Source organism: Hippopotamus amphibius, chromosome 17 (genome assembly GCF_030028045.1).
Source record: "Hippopotamus amphibius kiboko isolate mHipAmp2 chromosome 17, mHipAmp2.hap2, whole genome shotgun sequence".
Taxonomy (NCBI): Eukaryota; Metazoa; Chordata; class Mammalia; order Artiodactyla; family Hippopotamidae; genus Hippopotamus; species Hippopotamus amphibius.
This window is the reverse complement of record NC_080202.1, coordinates 26,197,454-26,217,658: the sequence shown is the minus strand read 5'-3', so window position 1 is coordinate 26,217,658 and position 20,205 is coordinate 26,197,454. Positions and strand designations below refer to the sequence as shown.

The window sequence follows — 20,205 nt, the reverse complement described above, 5'->3', positions numbered from 1 at the left end:
CCAAAACCTATGGGATGCAGCAAAAGCAGTTCTAGGAGGGAAGTTTATAGCAATACAATCCTATCTCAAGAAAAAAGAAAAATCTCAAATAAACAACCTAACTTTACACCTAAAGCAGCTAGAGAAAGAACAACAAAAACAACAACAACAAACCCCAAAGTTAGTAGAAGGAAAGACGTCATAAAGATCAGAGCAGGAATAAATGAAATAGAGACAAAGAAAACAATAGCAAAAATCAATAAAACTAAAAGCTAGTTCATTGAGAAGATAGACAAAATTGATAAACCTTTAGCCAGACTCATCAAGAAAAAGAGGGAGAGGACTCAAATCAATAAAATTAGAAATGAAAAAGGAAGAAGTAACAATTGACACTGCAGAAATACAAAAGAATATAAGAGACTACTATAAGCAACTATTTGCCAATACAAAGGGCAATCTGGAAGAAATGACAAATTCTTAGAAAGGTAAAACCTTCCAAGACTGAAGAAATAGGAAATATGAACAGACAAATCACAAGTAATGAAACTGAAACTATTTAAAAATCTTCCAACAAATAAAAGTTCAGGACCAGATGGCTTCACAGGCAAATTCTATCAAACATTTAGAGAAGAGCTAACACCTATCCTTTTCAAACTCTTCCAAAAAATTGCAGAGGGAGGAACACTCCCAAGCTCATTCTATGAAGTCATCATCACCCTGACACCAAAACCAGACAAAGATTTCACAGAAAGAGAAAATCACAGACTAATATCACTGATGAATGTACATGCAAAAATCCTCAACAAAATACTAGCAAACAGAATCCAACAACACATTAAAAGGATCATACACAATGAGCAAGTGGGGTTTATCCCAGGGATGCAAGGATTCTTCAGTATGTGCAAATCAATCAATGCAATAAGCCACATTAACAAATTGAAGAATAAAAACCATATGATCATCTCAACAGATGCAGAAAAAGCTTTTGACAAAATTCAACACCCATTCATGATAAAAACTCTCCAGAAAGTGGACATAGAGAGAACTACCTCAACATAATAAAGGCATATATGATAAATACACAGTAAACATCATTCTCAATGGTGAAAAACTGCAAACATTCCCTCTAAGATCAGGGAAAAGACAAGGATGTCCACTCTTGCCACTATTGTTCAACATAGTTTTGGAAGTCCTTGCCACAGCAATCAGAGAAGAAAAAGAAATAAAAAGAATACAAATTGGAAAAAAAGTAAAACTGTCACTGTTTGCAGATGACATGATACCATACACAAAAATCCTAAAGATGCCACCAGAAAACTACTAGAGCTCATCAATGAATTTATTAAAATTGCAGGATACAAAATTAACACACAGAAATCTCTTGCATTCCTATACATTAACAATGAAAGATCAGAAAGAGAAATTAAGGAAACAATCCCATTTACCATTACAACAAAAAGAATAAAATACCTAGGAAGAAACCTACCTAAGGAAGCAAAAGACCTGTACACTGAAAACTATAGATACTGATGAAACAAATCAAAGATGACACAAACAGATGTAGAGATATACCATGTTCTTGGATTGGAAGAATCAATACTGTGAAAATGACCACACTACCCAAAGCAAACTACAAATTCAATGCAATCCCTATCAAATCACCAATGGCACTCTTCACAGAATTAGACCAAAAAATTGTATGGAAACACAAAAGACTCTGAACAGCCGAAGCAATCTTGAGAAAGAAACACAGAATTGGAGGATCAGGCTCCTTGACTTCAGACTATACTACAAAGCTACAGTAATCAAGACAGTATGGTAGTGGCACAAAAACAGAAATATAGATCAATGGAACAGAATAGAAAGTCCAGAGATACACCCACACACCTATAGTCACCTAATTTTTGACAAAGGAGGCAGGTATATGAAGTAGAGATAAGACAGTCTCTTCAATAAGCAGTGCTGGGAAAACTGGACAGCTACATGTTAACAAATTAAATTAGAGCACTCTCTAACACTGCGCACAAAAATAAACTCAAAATGGATTATAGACTAAATGTAAGGCCAGACACTATAAAGCATTAGAGGAAAAGATAGGCAGAACACTCTTAGACATAAATCGCAGCAATATCTTTTTTTTTGGGGGGGGGGGCTACATTTGCGTCTTTGTGGCTGCATGCGGGCTTTTCTCTAGTTGCAGCAAACAGGGGCTACTCTTTGTTGTGGTGGCTTCTCAGTGTGGAGACATCTCTTGTTGCAGAACACGGGCTCTAGGCATGAAGTCTTCAGTAGTTGCAGCACTTGGGCTCAGTAGTTGTGGCATGTGGGCCCTAGAGCTTGCAGGCTTCAGTAGTTGTGGCATATGGGCTTAGCTGCTTCACGGCATGTGGGGTCTTCCTGGCCCAGGGATCGAACCCATGTCCCCTGCATTGGCAGGTGGATTCTTAATCACTGTGCCACCAGGGAAGTCCCAGCAAGATCTTTTTTGACCCATCTCCTAGAGTAATGAAAATAAAAACAAAACAAAAAAACCCAAATGGAACCTAATTAAACTTAAAAGCGTTTGCATAACAAAGGAAACCATAAACAATGAAAAGACAACACTCAGAATGAGTGCAAATATTTTCAAAGGAAGCAACTGACAAGGGATTAATCTCCAAAATATACAAACAGCTCATGCAGCTCAATATAAAAAAAAAAAAACCCACCAAACAACCCAATCAAGAAATGGACAGAAGACCGAAATAGACATTTCTCCAAAGAAGACATACAGATGGCCAACAAACACATGAAAAGATGCTCAACACCACTAATTATTAGAGAAGTACAAATCAAAACTACAGAAAGGTATCACCTCACACCAGTCAGAATGGTCATCATCAAAAAAATCTACAAACAATAAATGCTGGAGAGGGTGTGGAGAAAAGGGCACCCTCTTGCACTGTTGCTGGGAATGTACATTGATACAGCCACTATGGAAAACAGTATGGAGGTTCTTAAAAAACTAAAAATAGAACTACCATATGACCCAACAAATCCACTCCTCATCATATACCCAGAGAAAACCATAATTCAAAAATATACATGTACCCCAATGTTCATTGCAGCACTATTTACCACAGCCAGGACAGGGAAGCAACCTAAATATCCATCAACACAAGAATGGATAAAGAAGATGTGGTACATATATACAATGGAATATTACTCAGCCATAAAAAGGAACAAATTTGTTCCATTTGCAAAGACGTGGATAGACCTAGAGACTGTCCTTCAGAGTGAAGTAAGTCAGAAAGAGAAAAAGAAATATTGAGTATGAACACATGTATGTGGAATTTAGAAAAATGGTGTAGATGAACTTATTTGCAAAGCAGAAATAGAGCCACAGACGTAGAGAACAAATGTATTGGGGGTAGGGCGGGTTGGGTGGACTGGGAGATTGGGATTGATATATATACACTACTATGTATAAAATAGAAAACTAATGAGAACTGACTGTATAGCACAGGACCTCTACTCAATATTCTGTGGCAACCTAAATGGGAAGGAAATCCAAGGAAGATGGGATATATATATGTGTGTGTGTATGGCTGATTACTTTGCTGTCCAGCAGAAACTAACACAACATTGTAAAGCAATTATACCCCAATAAATTTTTTTTTTAAAAATGCAAAGCCTTAAAAAAAAGGGACTTCCCTGGTGGTGCGGTGGTTAAGAATCCTCCTGTCAATACAGGGGACATGGGTTTGATCCCTGGCCTGGGGAGATCCCACATGCCGTGGAGCATCTAAGCCCATGAGCCTCAACTACTGAAGCCCGCATGCCTAGAGCCCATGCTCCACAAAAAGAGAAGCCACCACAACAAGGGTCCACACCACAATGAAGAGTAGTCCCCACTCGCCATAACTAGAGAAAGCCCATGCACATCAGTGAAGACCCATTGCAGCCAAAAAAATTAAAAATTAAAAAAATTTAAAGAAAGAAGAAATGTGAATTCTCAGGGTCCACCCAAGACCTACTAAATCAAAAATTCTATGAGGGAGTTTCTGAGTATTAACATTCCCCTCCAGGTGATTCTAATGCATGCTCAAGTGTGTAAACCACTGGTTTATGAAATGGGTCCTTCCAAAAATCCCAGAAATTTTGAGAGAATCTGGCCTTTCTAATCTTGGTCTCCTAATCTTACATGTCATAAACCTCTACAATTTTCAATGGCCTTTGTTGGCTTTTCTTTCATGGTGTGTGTGTGTGTGTGTGTGTGTGTGTGTGTGTGTGTGTGTGTGTGTGTGTGTGTGTGTGTGTGTGTGTGTGTGTGTGTGTGTGTCTCTGTTTGATTTTTGTCTTGTTTTGTTGTTTTTTGGCCTCAAGGCAGACCTTTCAAATAGTAAGTGTTTTTGAGAGACTTAGAAACTTTATAACAACTCCCATTGTTCCCTTGCCCCCAGTAGGAATCACCCCAGATCTGCTTCCTGGGATCAGTCCAATAATTTCTCCCTGAGGATATCCCCTCTTCCCCAAGGTCATGCCCATGAGTCATGTGTGTGAGGTATGGGCAGAGATCAGGAAGCTGTGAAGCTGCATGGAGAGCACCTCCCAGAAAGATGGAAGACCTGAACTCTCTTCCCCCATTCGGGGCTAAAGGAAGGTGAGAGACTGAGGGTTTCCACACCTGCTGATAGGTCAATGGTAATTAGGTTCTTGGAAACACCTGCTGGAGGGTGGGGAGAATGAACAAGGGACCTAGACTTGATGGTACTAAGTCTAGTGTTGAAGGAGAGCCTCGCGAAGTAATGAGGGGGTGGGTGTGCTGTTAAAACAGCTGCTTCATGTTGCATGTAAAACCCAGTACTTTTAGCAGCCAAATATAGAACTGGCCTTGTGAGACAGAGAACAGAGGGTAAGTAAATTCACTTTAAAAATCACCACATAATCAATTCCCTACTTAATACCTTATTTGGCAACATTCACTGAGCATGTGCTGTTATCAGAGCTGCTGTTCCAAGTTCTGGGGTTACCGAGATGTTGAAAGTATGATGTAGTTAGTTGAGGGGGAAGCGGAAAAAAATGAATGATGATAAATCTATAACAGAGGTATTTCTAAAATGTTATGAGAATCCTAAGAAAGGAGGAATTTATTCTGCATGGGAGAAATGGTGACAGGAGTGACAGAGAGGGTGACATTTGAGTGGGGTTTTTCTAGGACTGAGAAGGTATGAACAAAATTCCAAGAAACCAACATGGAATTAAATAAATATATGGCATGTTTAAGGCTGTAATCCATTAAGAGCTAGTGGTTCATCAGAGGTGGAGATACTGATTTGCAAGGCAGGTGGAGGTTGTTTTACAGCCCTGTATGACATGCTGAGTTGCATGCACATGTGTGTGTTTCTACCCTGACTTGACCCACAAAGTATTGGATATAGCTCCCAATGGACTCTGGTGAGCATCACTACAAGAATAGATGTGAAAGGGGAATGTGATATTTTCAGCATTTAGAAAGGTTTCATGTGCAGGTGTGTAGAAGGTGTCCTGGAGCAAAAGAAGATGGAAGTGAAAAATAAGAAGTGAGTGATCTCTAAGAGATAATGGATTTTGGGAGGTCAGGTGAGAGCGGGTGGAGATTGAAAGGAAGCGGGGGGAGTGTAGAAGCCACTTAACCCTCACCTATCACCGCTATCTCTCACCCTCTTGTCCTTCTTCACCTTTGTTCCCCGTCCCTGCCCTGCCCACCACCTTCCCATTACCCTTCTTTCACTCATTCTATTCCCCAATTTTTCCTTGCAATGTCCTTCCTGCCTTTAATTAGTCATCCATTTCCATTTTTTTTCCTTCAGCATTGTTTGTTCTCTTCTACATTTGAATTCAATATCATCTTCAAAAATTGCTGTCCTTTCGGAAGAGCTTTGCCTCCTTCAAACTATATATTCATCTATTTCTACACTAATTAAATAGTTACGCCTCTGCCACTTGTCTCCACATGTGACTTGGGTGAGGGGAGCATGCAGTCAACACCTGGTATTATGATCTGTACACAGGGATGTCCGTCATATCAACCTGGACAACTGAACTGAGCCCCTGAGCACTAAAAGGACAAGTAATAACCAGGCATCCCTGCCTGTGGTTTGTGTTCTTTAGGTGTATGGAGAAGACACCATGGATTCAGGGAACCTCACGTGGGTGTCAGAATTTGTCTTGCTAGGGTTCTCACAGACTCAGGAGCTCCAGCTCTTCTTGTTTCTGGTGTTCCTGTTTGTTTACACCACCACTGTCATGGGAAACCTCCTCATCATGGTCACGGTGACCTCTGATTCCCGGCTCCACATACCCATGTATTTTCTGCTCCGAAATCTGGCTGTCATAGACCTCTGCTATTCCTCAGTCACTGCCCCAAAGATGCTGGTGGACTTCCTGGCTGAGAATAAGACCATCTCCTACCAGGGCTGCATGGCCCAGATCTTCTTTTTTCACCTCTTGGGGGGTGGGACTGTCTTTTTTCTCTCAGTGATGGCCTATGATCGCTACATAGCCATCTCCCAGCCCCTCCACTATGTCACCATCATGAACACTCGAATGTGTGTGGGGCTGGTGGTGGCTGCCTGGGTAGGGGGCTTTCTCCACTCCATTGTCCAGCTGGTTCTGATGCTCCCATTGCCTTTCTGTGGCCCCAACATCCTGGATAACTTCTACTGTGACATTCCACAAGTGCTAAGACTTGCCTGCACGGACACCTCCCTCCTGGAGTTCCTTATGATCTCCAACAGTGGGATGCTGGTCCTCATCTGGTTCTTGCTCCTTCTGATCTCTTACACTGTCATCCTGCTGATGCTGAGGTCCTACTCAGGGCAGGCGAGGAGGAAGGCGGCTTCCACCTGCACCACCCACATCATTGTCGTGTCTCTGAGCTTCATTCCCTGTATCTATATCTATGCCCGGCCCTTCACCTCCTTCCCTATGGACAAGGCTGTGTCCGTCAGCTACACGGTCTTGACCCCCATGCTCAACCCCATCATCTACACCCTGAGGAACCAGGAGATGCAGGCAGCCATGAAGAGATTAGGCAAGCGCCTAGTGATTTCCAGTAGGGAGTGAACTTAAAAATAGGTTGACTTTAAATGACAAATCTTTCTGAACCTTTGTTTTTTCATGTGAGGAGTGGAGGAAAGGTTATGGAGAATGGCAGTTGAGATTAAACTAATATTTCTATAAACACTCTCCTGTGTCAGATATTGTGTTAGGCACTGTCACACTTTTGTCTCATTCTTCCAAACCTGGCAGTGGATATGTAGTAGATTCTCCAGTAGTTTCTCCGCAAGTGTATACCCTGGTCTCCTAGGGTCACACTCCTTGTTGTATTCATGATGTACGGGCAGCAGCTGGGAAACTGATGCTGCAGAGAAAGGATCTCAGAAAAGAGTTAAGGCTGAAAGGGTCTCCTATTCTGGGCTGAAGGAAGATGAGAGACCAGGGTTTTCTCACCAGTAGTTAGAGCAACTCTAAGAAGTATTCAGAATTACTTGTTGGAGAGTGCAGAGAATAAACAAGTGACATAGACTTTATAGTAGTAAGTCTAAAGTGTGAGGAGAGCCTCGGAAAGTAATGCAGGGGAAACGTGGTGTTGAAAACAGATTCCTCAAGTTGCATGTGCAAAACCAGGCTTTTAACAACCAAGTGAAAATATGACCCTGTGATTTAGAGGGAGGATGCTGACATCAAAGAATAAGGGAATACACCACAAAATTTTCCACATGGTCACATTGAACAAGATCACATAGTTACCTACTAATACATTAAGTTAGCAAACTTTTTTTTGAGCAGCAGCTAAATCAGTGTTGCTATTATGGATGCTGGCGCTACTAAGTAATTGAATTTACAATCTAGTTCAGTGAGACATCAGAAAAATGATAAAAGCTATAACAGAGGTACTTATAAAATGTTATCGGAACTCAGAGAAATGAGGGATTAGTTCTGCATGGGAGATATAGCAGAGTCACAGAGAAGGCGATATCTGAGAACTTTAGGTTGAGAAGGTAGTAGAATGTATTTTAGGAAACAGAATTCATTTCCAAAGCTACAGAAATAACCAAGCATATGGCAGATGTGAGAGGCTATGAATTCCTTGAACAGCAATCAGTTCCTGGGTAACAAGGATACTGATTAGAAAGGTAGACGGAGGCTACACTATAGAGCTTGGTATGGCATACTGAGAAGGATTTGCGTGCACATAAGTATGTTTTTCAACCCTGAATTAACCCACAAAACACATTAGGCAGCTTCTAAGAGTCTGAGTTTTAAGCTGTGAGCCTTTGATAGTCACTAAAACAATATAATGAGGAGGGAAGGTGATCAAATATAAGTTTAGAAAGTTGTCTCTGACAATGATATAGAATATGGACTGGAGTAGAAGCAGATGGAAGCAGCAGGATGAGATTAAAATGACCTCCGATGGACAATAGACTGCAGGAGGCAGGTTGCGGGGGTTGGGGGGAGGGTAGTGAGACAAGGCAGGGGAATGTGGAGGCCACTTAACCCTCACCTGTCACCTCTGTCTCTCACCCTCTGTGTCCTTCTTCACCTTTGTTCCCAGTCTCTCCCCTGCCCCTCCACCTTTCCATTGCCCTTCCTTCCTTTCCCTTTCTCCTACTCTCCCCTCTTTATCCTTTGTCTATTTTATTTCTCTTCTTTCAACATCTTCCTTTGTCTTCTATCCTTGTATTCAGTAACGTCTTATAAATTCTTGTTCATTTCAGAAGAGCTCTTCCAGTCCCCTTCACACAATAGCCATTACTCATTTCTTAATCCAGAGAATCTCTCCTCCACTTCTCTTGTCTCAGTATACACACCATATATCCCGTTACCTCACCCAGTAAGGGGCCACCTACATCAGTGAGGGGCGTTCACCCACCCATCAGTCAACACCACATGTTTTTGAGTATTGACTATCAGCAAAGATGGGCAAGCAGGGCACCAATAAATCATAAAATCCATATTTATACCTCTGGAGCTTAGAGTTGAATTATGGAGGGAAAACATAGACACATGAAAAGTTCATTAATATTATGATGTGTTCACTGTTGTGTGAGAAATGATTGGTACAAAAATGTATTAGAGATTCAAGGAAGGGAGGGTGTCTTTAGAGTAGGAGACTACACAGAGGAGAGTGATTACCATTTGTTATTCAAGACACTGTTCTAGGAAACTTATGTGTAATTTTATTGAATCATCTAGAAAGTTCTATAAAGAAAACATTTTTATTTATTTATTTATTTATTGGCTGTGTTGGGTCTTTGTTGCTGCACATGGGCTTTCTCTAGTTGCAACGAGCGGGAGCTATTCTTCGTTGTGGGTGGGCTCCTCATTGCCATGGCTTCTCTTGTTGTGGAGCACAGGCTCTAGGTGGGTGGTCTTCAGTAGTTGCGGCACATGGGCTCAGTAGTTGTGGCTCACAGGCTTAGTTGCTCTTCAGCACGTGGGATATTCCTGGAGCAGGGATTGAATCCATATCCCCTGCATTGGCAGGAGGATTCTTAACTGCACCACCGAGGAAGTCCCTAAAGAAAACATTTTTATTCCCACCTTACAAATGTGGAAACTGAGGCTGAGAGAGATTAATTTCCTCAGGGTCAAATCTCAAGGAAATGGAAATTTGACTGCGGGTCTGTTGGATTCTGTCTTCCCATCACTGTATTACACTGAATCTTTGAAAGGCAGGTTGTACTTGTCTCTGGATGGTTTTATGATATCTCATGAATGTATATTCCAGCACCAACTTGTACATGCTCCAGAGGCAAGGCCATTAAATCAGCACCTGGAATTATGATCTGGACATAAAAGTCCATCATCTAGACCTGGACACTCAGTTTGAGCCCCTGAGCACTAATGCATCTCTGTTCTGTGGTTTGTGTACTTTATGTGCATGGAGAAGACACCATGGAATCAGGGAACCTCATGTGGGTATCAGAATTTGTCTTCCTGGGGCTCTCACAGATTCAGGAGCTCCAGCTCTTCTTGCTTCTGATGTTCCTGTCTGTGTATATCACCACTGTCATGGGAAACCTCCTCATCATGGTCACAGTGACCTCTGATTCCCAACTCCACACACCCATGTATTTTCTGCTCCAAAACCTATTTGTTATAGACCTCTGTTTCTCCTCAGTCAGTGCCCCAAAGATGCTGGTGGACTGCCTGGCTAAGAAGAAGACCATCTCCTACCAGGGTTGCATGGCCCAGGTCTTCTTCTTCCACTTTCTGGGAGGTGCCCTGGTCTTTCTCTCAGTGTTGGCCTATGACCGCCTTGTTGCCATCTCCCGGCCCGTCCACTATGTCACCATCATGAACACTCAGCTCTGTGTGGGGCTGGTGATGGCTAGCTGGTTGGGGGGCTTCATCCATTCCATTTCCCAACTGGCTCTGATGCTCTCTCTGCCTTTCTGTGGCCCAATATCCTATATAACTTCCTCTATAATGTCCCACAGGTGCTGAGCCTTGATTGCATGGACAACTTCCTCCTGGAGTTCCTCATGATCTGCAACAGTGGGATGCTGGATGTCATCTGGTTCCTCCTCCTCCTCATCTCCTACTCAGACATCCTGGTGATGATGAGGTTTCACTCAGGGCAGGCGAGGAGGAAGGCAGCTTCTACCTGCACCACCCACATCATCGTTGTGTCTATGATCTTCATTCCAAGCATTTACCTCTATGCCCAACCCTTCACCTCCTCTATGTACAAAGATGTGTTCATCAGCCAAGTATCATGACCCCCATGCTTAACCCCATGATCTACACCCTGAGGAACCAGGAGATGCAGGCAGCAGTGAAGAGATCAGTGAGGTGACAGCTGGTTTGTAAAAGGGAGTGACAGTGGGTCACTTCTCTTTGGCTTTGTTTTCCATTTGTAAGGTGGAAAGAGAGCTGCTGTATCTGTCCTCTTCACAGCTTGTGGGTGTGTTGTGAGAGTCATCATAGAAGTGATTGTGTATTGAAACTGAGCAACTTAGATTTTTAAGACAATGAATAATATCCTTAGTTTTGTTTGTGATGGATGATTTGAACACTCCTAGGACTAGGATGTTTTGTCATGGAAACATTGTGGAAAGCCACGCCCTCTTTTCTGCCTTCTTGGTGGACAGTTTCCTCATATTATGACAGCATTTTCCCAGAAGAATAGTTCCGTTTTCTGTATTTTGACGTCTTTTCCAGTACCCCATTTCACAATTGGATTGTTAAAAACTGCACAAGGTTTAGAGCTTAAGCCTTAAATTAGAGACCCTAACCTACCATTTAGCAATCAGGTGACCTCAGATGAGACACCTGGTCTCTCTTGGCCGCATGACATCTTCCTCAACACACTTGCTAAAATGAATATCTGACCCCAAATCTCCCAGCTTTGTCATAGGAATCAAATCCAAAAAATTGTGAGACGAGATTGAGTGAACCATGTAAATATATTTTACTTTATTTTCAAATTAGATATTATCATGATATTCAGATTTTTTCACTGTTCATTTTAATATAGTATAATAATTATCACAAAAGATATGTGGAAAATGCATGTAAGTTATAAAACACTATATTATATCATATGAACACTCATGTACGTGCTACTCAGTTCAAGAACTAGATGATACCAATCACTTCTACCTACCTATAGGACCTCTCCAGCACATCACTTCTGCTCAGATGAAACCACTTTCTTGAATTTGGTGTTTATCATTCCATTGCTTATAAAAACAATTTTATCACATTTTAACATAATCAATATATTTTGTATTGGGTTTTTTTGTTTGTTTGTTTATAAATATCAGACTGTAATCAAAAGTGGGGTCCAGCTGCTTGCCTCTCAAAAACCAATAAAGATGCAAGCCTGATGGAAAGGAAAGTTTGCTTTATTTTGGATGCTGGCAACTGCAGGGGAGGGCAGACTCCTGTCCAAAGGCTGATTTCTGCCCCGCCCCCCCCCCAACTGATACTCAGTGGGCAAGAGTTTTATACGCAGAGGGAGGGGACTGCATGCAGAAACAGCACAGTCAGCTCTGACAGTCATTTTGAAATTGGTCATTGGTTATCTGATCAGCATTGTCTTGATTGTTTTAAGTATAGATAATCTTCGGTTCCAGGGTGGGTTTGTTCCCATTTCCTTGAGGCCAATTCTTGGAATTTTGGCAGCTTATGTCATGGTTACAATCTAATCATTATGTAGCTAAGTCTTCCATTTGGTGGGGGTTTCAGTGTCTACAGGACAGCTCAAAGGATATGCCTCAGAATATTATCTATAGCCCTTGAAGAGGAACTAAAGGTCCTTGACTATGTTTAATGACTGAAGTATTATTATTTAGTCTTGTTGGACTGTTTTCCTTTGTTTCTGCATTTTTCCATTTCTCTGATTAAAATTATTCTTTGGCTAAAGTTTTTCTACAGACAAAAGCCAGGTGGAGGACACTGGAGGGGAAGGACCATAGAGTACTGGTCCATTTCAATACTGTACATTCTGGGATTTGCTTTTTTTCACTCAACATTATGTATCTAAATACCACATATTATTCTGTTTGGCTGTAGTTCATTAATTTTCACTGCTGTATAATATTTCATTGTGAGAACAAGCTTATCTGGGTTGTTCCCAGTTTTTGCCCTAGTAAAAGCAGGGCTCTTTTGAATATTCTTCTGCTTGTCTTCAGCTGTTATGTTAGGAGCTATGGGTCATATACCTTGAAGTGGAATTGCTGAATCATGATATCTTCAAAGATTTACCTTTACAGAATAGTGCTAAGTTGTTTTCCAAAGTTGTTGCACCAAATTACTTGTTCTTAAGCAGCACTGAAGTATTCCCATTGATTCACATCCTCCTAACAGTTGATACTGTCAGACTTTATTTTTTCCAATTGAGTAAAAATGGTAGTTTAATGTAGTCTTAATTTTCATTTTTCTAACATTTCTTTCCATATTTTTTTGTATTCAGGTATTATATGAATGTATTTTTTTCTCCTTTATATTGGCTATTTCTTGTTAATGTAGGAATTCTTATATAATTTGGTTATTGATCTATGGTCAGTTATATTTATTACAATACCTTCTCCAAGTTTGTGGTTGGCCTCTTTATTTTTGGTGGTAGTTTTCATGTAGTCATGTATATCAATTTTTCATTTTAGTATTAGCTTTTATTGAGATCTAATTTTTAAAAATTTCTTCTTTCTCAGTGGACAGATACGTCCTCTCAAAGGATGTTAATTGTATAAACTTTTCTTCTATGTCTTATGTCACTTCTGTTTGCTTCTCATTCATTTTTCTGTTTATTTTACTTTGTCCTTTTGTGTTAGTAGCCATCCTTACACTCCTGGTGATCCTTGGCTATCTACATTTAAGAGCAAGGCAACAAAAAATTAATTGGTACCTCTATGTAATGAAGCTTTAAACTTTACCTTAGGGGTTCAGGTGGAAATCAGCTATTTCCTGGGGGGCCCCCAGGAAGAAATTCCTGCCTGACCTCCTCTCATTTACATTACTCACATTTGAGTTTGTGACCTCCACTGTTAGAAGAGTTTTCCTGTATAAGACAGACTTTGCATCCCTGTCAACATTCTCTTGTCTTTGGTCCATCATGTTCATTCCTGTTTCCAGGTGCTTTATAAGAAGATAGCCTTGTTCTTGGTTGTCTCCCCAAAGCCATTCCCAACCACATCCCCCTTGCTTGTCCCCTACTATAAGTGTTCACTGTTCTAGAACACTTAGAAGCTAGGAGTGCTCATGTGCTCATGTGATCCAGGAATGAGAATTACAACAAACAGTGTATTAGTTAGCCTAGGAGACTCTGGGAAAGATTTCTCCTCCAGGAGTAGAGGCAAGAGATGTAGGACAAGAAAGAAAATTCCCCCCAACCCGTTTCCTCACCTCCAGCCTTTGAATGAGATGTGTGAGGACATACATCATAATGAAGCATGGAGGCCATCTAGGCTCATGAGGGAGAAGCGAAGGGCACCACGGATTCACTGAACCAGTGTTATCAACCAGTGATATCACTGAGCTGTGGGTCCCTGTTGGCTCATTGGCTTTCACTCCCTGATTTTTCTTAATTACCTGTTTATCTTCCTCCTTCTTTTATTAGCTCCCATCTCCTTTTCCCTTTCTCCTCTAGCTCTTCACTCTCCTCACATCTTTAATGATTTTGAAGCTGGGATGGGCTGAATCACAAACACAGAACAGTTTAAACCCCTGTCTGCCCTCATTAAGTCTTTTTGGAAACAGGATGGGGTATGAATAAAGAGAGGAGCTGCACCACTATGTCCATCATCTCCACTCTCCCCTCTCTCCTCCTCCCTGCTGCCAGAGAGACCCTCATCTGTAGGTCATTCTTCTGCATAATGTCCTCCACTGGCTTCTCACCTCCCTCAAGGTGAAACCTAAATGTATGAGCCTGCTCTCTTAACAGTATTCACAGTGATCCCTGCCTCCTCTCCCCCAAAAAGTCCCACCACTTCCCCTGTGCTCCAGCCGTGTCGAGCCACTGAGGGTACATGGGGTTTATGCTGTGCCATTTCATCTCTGGAGCTCTGTTCTCCCTGCCAGAAACACACTTTCCCTCCTTTGTCTGCCTAACACACTTGCACTTCACCTCTGTTTAAACATCATCTCATCTCTGAAGTCTTCCTTCTCTTCCAGTCATGCTTATTTGCTCAGCCTTTTAACCTCTGAGCATTCCCCTGGTAGAGCTATCTCCTCTCTGAAGTGCATTTATATGTTTCTGGGTCTGTTTTCCCCATCACCCTGCGATCTGAGGGGAGAATGTATGTCTTATTTTTATATCCTTAGCATTGAGCATTGAGGCGTACCCAGTCTGCCTCTCATTGCTCTCCTGCCCTTAAAAAAGGATGTTTCAGTTATGTTAACAAATATTGATCTAAAACAAATAGACTACCAACTATTTCCCCAGTTATGACAGGTTTATTCAGGATCAGCAGAGAACTGCAATTCAGTGTCTGCACCCATGATGAGCCACGTGCAAGTCCCCCGTGGGGAGGGAGAAGAATGCACTTAGAGAGAGAAAGGAGAGTGGCAGGCTACAGTAAACAAAGTGTCCATGGCTTTTCATTGGCTGAGTCCTTGCCAGGAAAGAAGAGGAGTTTTTCTTCTTCCTGCTGGGCTCTGCTATTGTCAGGGTGTGAGAGCTCCCCCTTCTGGTCTCTCAATTCAGCTTAACTGAAATTTCTGTTTATTAACTTTTTACACATTTATTGAGCTTTCACAATGGGCCAAGTACACTAACTCCAAAACAATAAGAAACATTGTAATCAATTTTTAAAACAAATAAATTACCCACAATCCTGCTCTAAGGAATCAACTTTGGGGTTGTGATGTGGTTTGGTAGACATTTCATACTTATTTATGTGAGTATACTCCTTGAGAGGAGAAATATATAAACTAGAAGATACAAGGGCATTCTTATTGAAAACCAAGTGAGAATGATAGTGAATTAATCCACATAATTTAATTAGTTACTGCTAATAATGTTACAGTTAGTGACATCTGACAGTCAAGGAGATTGAGAAGACCTATTTCCTTCACTAGCATCAACCAGGCTCTTGACAAGAGCCTGGAGTTTAAAATGAACTAAAACTCTAAATATTGGGAAGAATTAGTGTTTTTAGAATCTCTTCTATGTAGAAAAAAACAGAGCTTAACATAGTTTTTTTTATAAACCCAAGAGGTTATATTTTGCTAGCTATAAGTATTTGTAACAAAAGAGTTCAGACCAACCTGGAAATCTCATGTAGAAATGAAAACTCTATCTAAGAATCACAGTTTTTATTGTACACCAAGATTCTAAAGTCAGTTAATTACAATTCTGAACAGTTCGTCATAATAAAATGGCATATGCACTTCCTGAACTAATCCTTTTATGAAAAGAGGGAACTTATTGAGTAATAATTCATATATAAACAGTACTAGAATGTTATAGATGGGTCAACAAAATTGTAAATGAATGGGAAATCAAACTTGAAATCTGGTTGACAAAATAAAAGAGAGAATTTACAATGTAGGATACAAACATTTTCCTACCTCTGATATTATCCAAGTTAAGATAAAAAAATTTTTTAAGTAAGTTGTCAAACCAATTGTCTTGATGGCTGTGAGAAAGAACTGTCCATTGTGCTGACAAGAGCAGTGAAACTCAAAGTCAGTGGTTCTCAGACTGTGGCCCCAGAGAAGCACTGTCAGCGTCACCTGAAAACTTGTTAGAAATGTGAATTCTCCAGCTCCACCAAGACCTACTAAATCAGGAATTCTGCTCGGGCATTTCTGAGTTTTAACATCCAGTCCAGGTAATTCTAATGGATGCTCAAGTGTGTGAACCAGTGAACTATGGAATGAGTCCTTCCAAAAATCCCAGAAATTTTGTTTCTTTTGGAGAGACTCCGTCCTTTCTGATCCTGGTCTCCTAATCCTACATGTCATGAATCTCTATAGTTTTCAATATCCTTGGTGGGTTTTTGTTTTCTTTTGTTATTTTGTGGGGGTTTTGTTGTTGTTTTGGATTTTTGTTTGTTTCTTTGTTCTTTGGCCTCAAGGTGACCTTTCCAATAGTAAGTGTTTTTGTGAGACATAGAAACTTTTTAACAACCCCCATGGTTCCCTTGCCCTCAGTGGGAATCATTCCAGTTCTGCTTCCTAAGCTCAGGTCAATAATTTCTCCCTGAGGATATCCCCTCTTCCCCAAGGTCATGCCCATGAGTCATGTGTGTGAGGTATGGGCAGAGATCAGGAAGCTGTGAAGCTGCATGGAGAGCACCTCCCAGAAAGATGTAAGACCTGAACTCTCTTCCCCCATTCGGGGCTAAAGGAAGGTGAGAGACTGAGGGTTTCCACACCTGCTGATAGGTCAATGGTAATTAGGTTCTTGGAAACACCTGCTGGAGGGTGGGGAGAATGAACAAGGGACCTAGACTTGATGGTACTAAGTCTAGTGTTGAAGGAGAGCCTCGCGAAGTAATGAGGGGGTGGGTGTGCTGTTAAAACAGCTGCTTCATGTTGCATGTAAAACCCAGTACTTTTAGCAGCCAAATATAGAACTGGCCTTGTGAGACAGAGAACAGAGGGTAAGTAAATTCACTTTAAAAATCACCACATAATCAATTCCCTACTTAATACCTTATTTGGCAACATTCACTGAGCATGTGCTGTTATCAGAGCTGCTGTTCCAAGTTCTGGGGTTACCGAGATGTTGAAAGTATGATGTAGTTGGTTGAGGGGGAAGCGGAAAAAAATGAATGATGATAAATCTATAACAGAGGTATTTCTAAAATGTTATGAGAATCCTAAGAAAGGAGGAATTTATTCTGCATGGGAGAAATGGTGACAGGAGTGACAGAGAGGGTGACATTTGAGTGGGGTTTTTCTAGGACTGAGAAGGTATGAACAAAATTCCAAGAAACCAACATGGAATTAAATAAATATATGGCATGTTTACGGCTGTAATCCATTAAGAGCTAGTGGTTCATCAGAGGTGGAGATACTGATTTGCAAGGCAGGTGGAGGTTGTTTTACAGCCCTATATGACATGCTGAGTTGCATGCACATGTGTGTGTTTCTACCCTGACTTGACCCACAAAGTATTGGATGTAGCTCCCAATGGACTCTGGTGAGCATCACTACAAGAATAGATGTGAAAGGGGAATGTGATATTTTCAGCATTTAGAAAGGTTTCATGTGCAGGTGTGTAGAAGGTGTCCTGGAGCAAAAGAAGATGGAAGTGAAAAATAAGAAGTGATCTCTAATAGATAATGGAGTTTGGGAGGTCAGGTGAGAGCAGGTGGGGATTGAGAGGAAGCAGGGAGAGGGGAGAATCCACTTAACCCTCCCCTGTCACCTCTTTCTCTCACCCTCTTGTCCTTCTTCACCTTTGTCCCCATTCTCTCCCTGACCCAGCACCTTTCCATTCTCCTTCCTTCCTTCATGCTATCCCTCATCTTCCTTCCTTATAATTTCCTTCCTCCCTTGAATTCTTCAGCTATTTCCATTTCTTTTCCTTCAACATTTTTTCTCTCTTCTGCCCTTGGATTCAATATCATCTTCTGAAATTGCTGTCTTTCAGAAGAGCTCTGTCTCCTTCAAACTATATATTCATCTATTTCTACACTAATTAAATAGTTACCCCTCTGCCACTCATCTGTACATATGATCTGCGTGAGGGGAGCCTCACCCAGTGGAGGGGCCACCTACCGTGGGGGATGGGGAAAATGGAATATTCCTGGTGTGCAGTTCTGGCCAAAGGCTCCACTGCATGGACCCGCACACCCAGAGCATTTCACCCACCTTGGAATTAACACCAGGTTCCTATTAATTACTGACCATGAGCAAGGATGGGCACTGCAGGGCACAAATAAATTGTGAAATCAAGACTATGTTTATAGCACATTATTGTTGAATCATGAAAGAAAAACATAGACATATGAAAAGTTCATTAACATTCTGATATGTTAACTGTTGCATGAAAGAAAAATGATTGATACAAAAATGTATTAGAGACTGGAAAGAGAGGAAGTCTTTAGAGTAGGAGACTACATAGAGGGGAGTGATTCCCGTTTACTACTCCAGACTCTGTTCTAGGAAACGTGTGTTATTTTATTCACTCCCCTAGACAAACTTATAGAGAAAACATTTTCTTACCGATGTGGAACCTGAGACTCAGATAACTTACTCAAGGTCAAATCTCAAGGAAATATAAAGTTCTGAAATTTGACTCTGGTTCTGTTGGACTCTAAGTGTCTCTGCATCACTATATTACACTGAATCATTGAAAATCCGATTGCATATGTCTCTGGATGGCTTTAAAATATCTCATGAATGTGTATGCTAGCATCAATTAGTGAACTCTCCAAAGACAAGGCCATTTATATCAGCACATGGTATTATGATCTGCACATAAGGATGTCCATCATCTGGACTTGGACAATGGCTTTGAGCCACTGAGCACTAGAAGGGCACATAGTAACTTCATGCATCTCTGTCTGTGGTGTGTGTTCTTTAGGTGAATGGAGAAGACACTATGGATTCAGGGAACCTCACGTGGGTGTCAGAATTTGTCTTCCTGGGGATCTCACAGACTCAGGAGTTCCAGCTCTTCTTGTTTCTGGTGTTCCTGTTTGTCTACACCACCACTGTCACGGGAAACCTCCTCATCATGGTCACGGTGACCTCTGATTCCCGGCTCCACATACCCATGTATTTTCTGCTCCGAAATCTGGCTGTCATAGACCTCTGCTATTCCTCAGTCACTGCCCCAAAGATGCTGGTGGACTTTTTTTATGAGACCAAGACCATCTCCTACCAGGGCTGCATGGCCCAGATCTTCTTTTTCCACCTCTTGGGGGGTGGGACTGTCTTTTTTTTCTCAGTATTGGCCTATGATCGCTACATAGCCATCTCCTGGCCCCTCCACTATGTCACCATCATGAACACTCGAGTGTGTGTGGGGCTGGTGGTGGCTGCCTGGGTAGGGGGCTTTCTCCACTCCATTGTCCAGCTGGTTCTGATGCTCCCATTGCCTTTCTGTGGCCCCAACATCCTGGATAACTTCTACTGTGACATTCCACAAGTGCTAAGACTTGCCTGCACGGACACCTCCCTCCTGGAGTTCCTTATGATCTCCAACAGTGGGATGCTGGTCCTCATCTGGTTCTTGCTCCTTCTGATCTCTTACACTGTCATCCTGCTGATGCTGAGGTCCTACTCAGGGCAGGCGAGGAGGAAGGCGGCTTCCACCTGCACCACCCACATCATTGTCTTGTCTATGATCTTCATTCCCTGTATCTATATCTATGCCCGGCCCTACACCTCCTTCCCTATGGACAAGGCTGTGTCCGTCAGCTACACGGTCTTGACCCCCATGCTCAACCCCATGATCTACACCCTGAGAACCCAGGAGATGCAGGCAGCCATGAAGAGATTAGGCAAGTGCCTAGTGATTTCCAGTAGGGAGTGAACTTAAAATAGGTTGACCCTAAATGAAAAATCTTCCCCCTGAACCTTTGTTTTTCCATGTGAGAAGTGGAGGAAAGTCTTTAGGGAGAATGGCAGTTGAGATTAAACTAATATTTCGATGTGTCAGGTATTGTATTAGGCACTTTCACACTTTTGTCTTATTCTCACAAAATTGACACTGGATACTATTATTGTATTAAACAATTTTATGAGAAAACTTAGAGAAGTGACATGCTCAATGGTGAACAGCAAGTGAGAGGC

General features: G+C 41.6%; 2 protein-coding genes and 1 pseudogene across 2 annotated transcripts; all 3 read left to right on the top strand.

Moving 5' to 3' along the window:
* Positions 1 to 6,129: 6,129 nt before the first annotated feature.
* On the top strand, positions 6,130 to 7,065 carry LOC130840530 (olfactory receptor 4D1-like). The gene has a single exon (XM_057716136.1). It carries the CDS (start codon positions 6,130 to 6,132, stop codon positions 7,063 to 7,065), a length of 936 nt encoding a protein of 311 aa, XP_057572119.1.
* A 2,838-nt stretch (positions 7,066 to 9,903) lies between these two features.
* Positions 9,904 to 10,831, top strand: LOC130840650 (olfactory receptor 4D2-like; annotated as a pseudogene).
* An 8,178-nt stretch (positions 10,832 to 19,009) lies between these two features.
* On the top strand, positions 19,010 to 19,945 carry LOC130840579 (olfactory receptor 4D1-like). Its single transcript, XM_057716217.1, has one exon. The coding sequence runs from the start codon at positions 19,010 to 19,012 to the stop codon at positions 19,943 to 19,945; it is 936 nt and encodes a 311-aa protein (XP_057572200.1).
* The last annotated feature ends 260 nt before the right edge of the window (positions 19,946 to 20,205 follow it).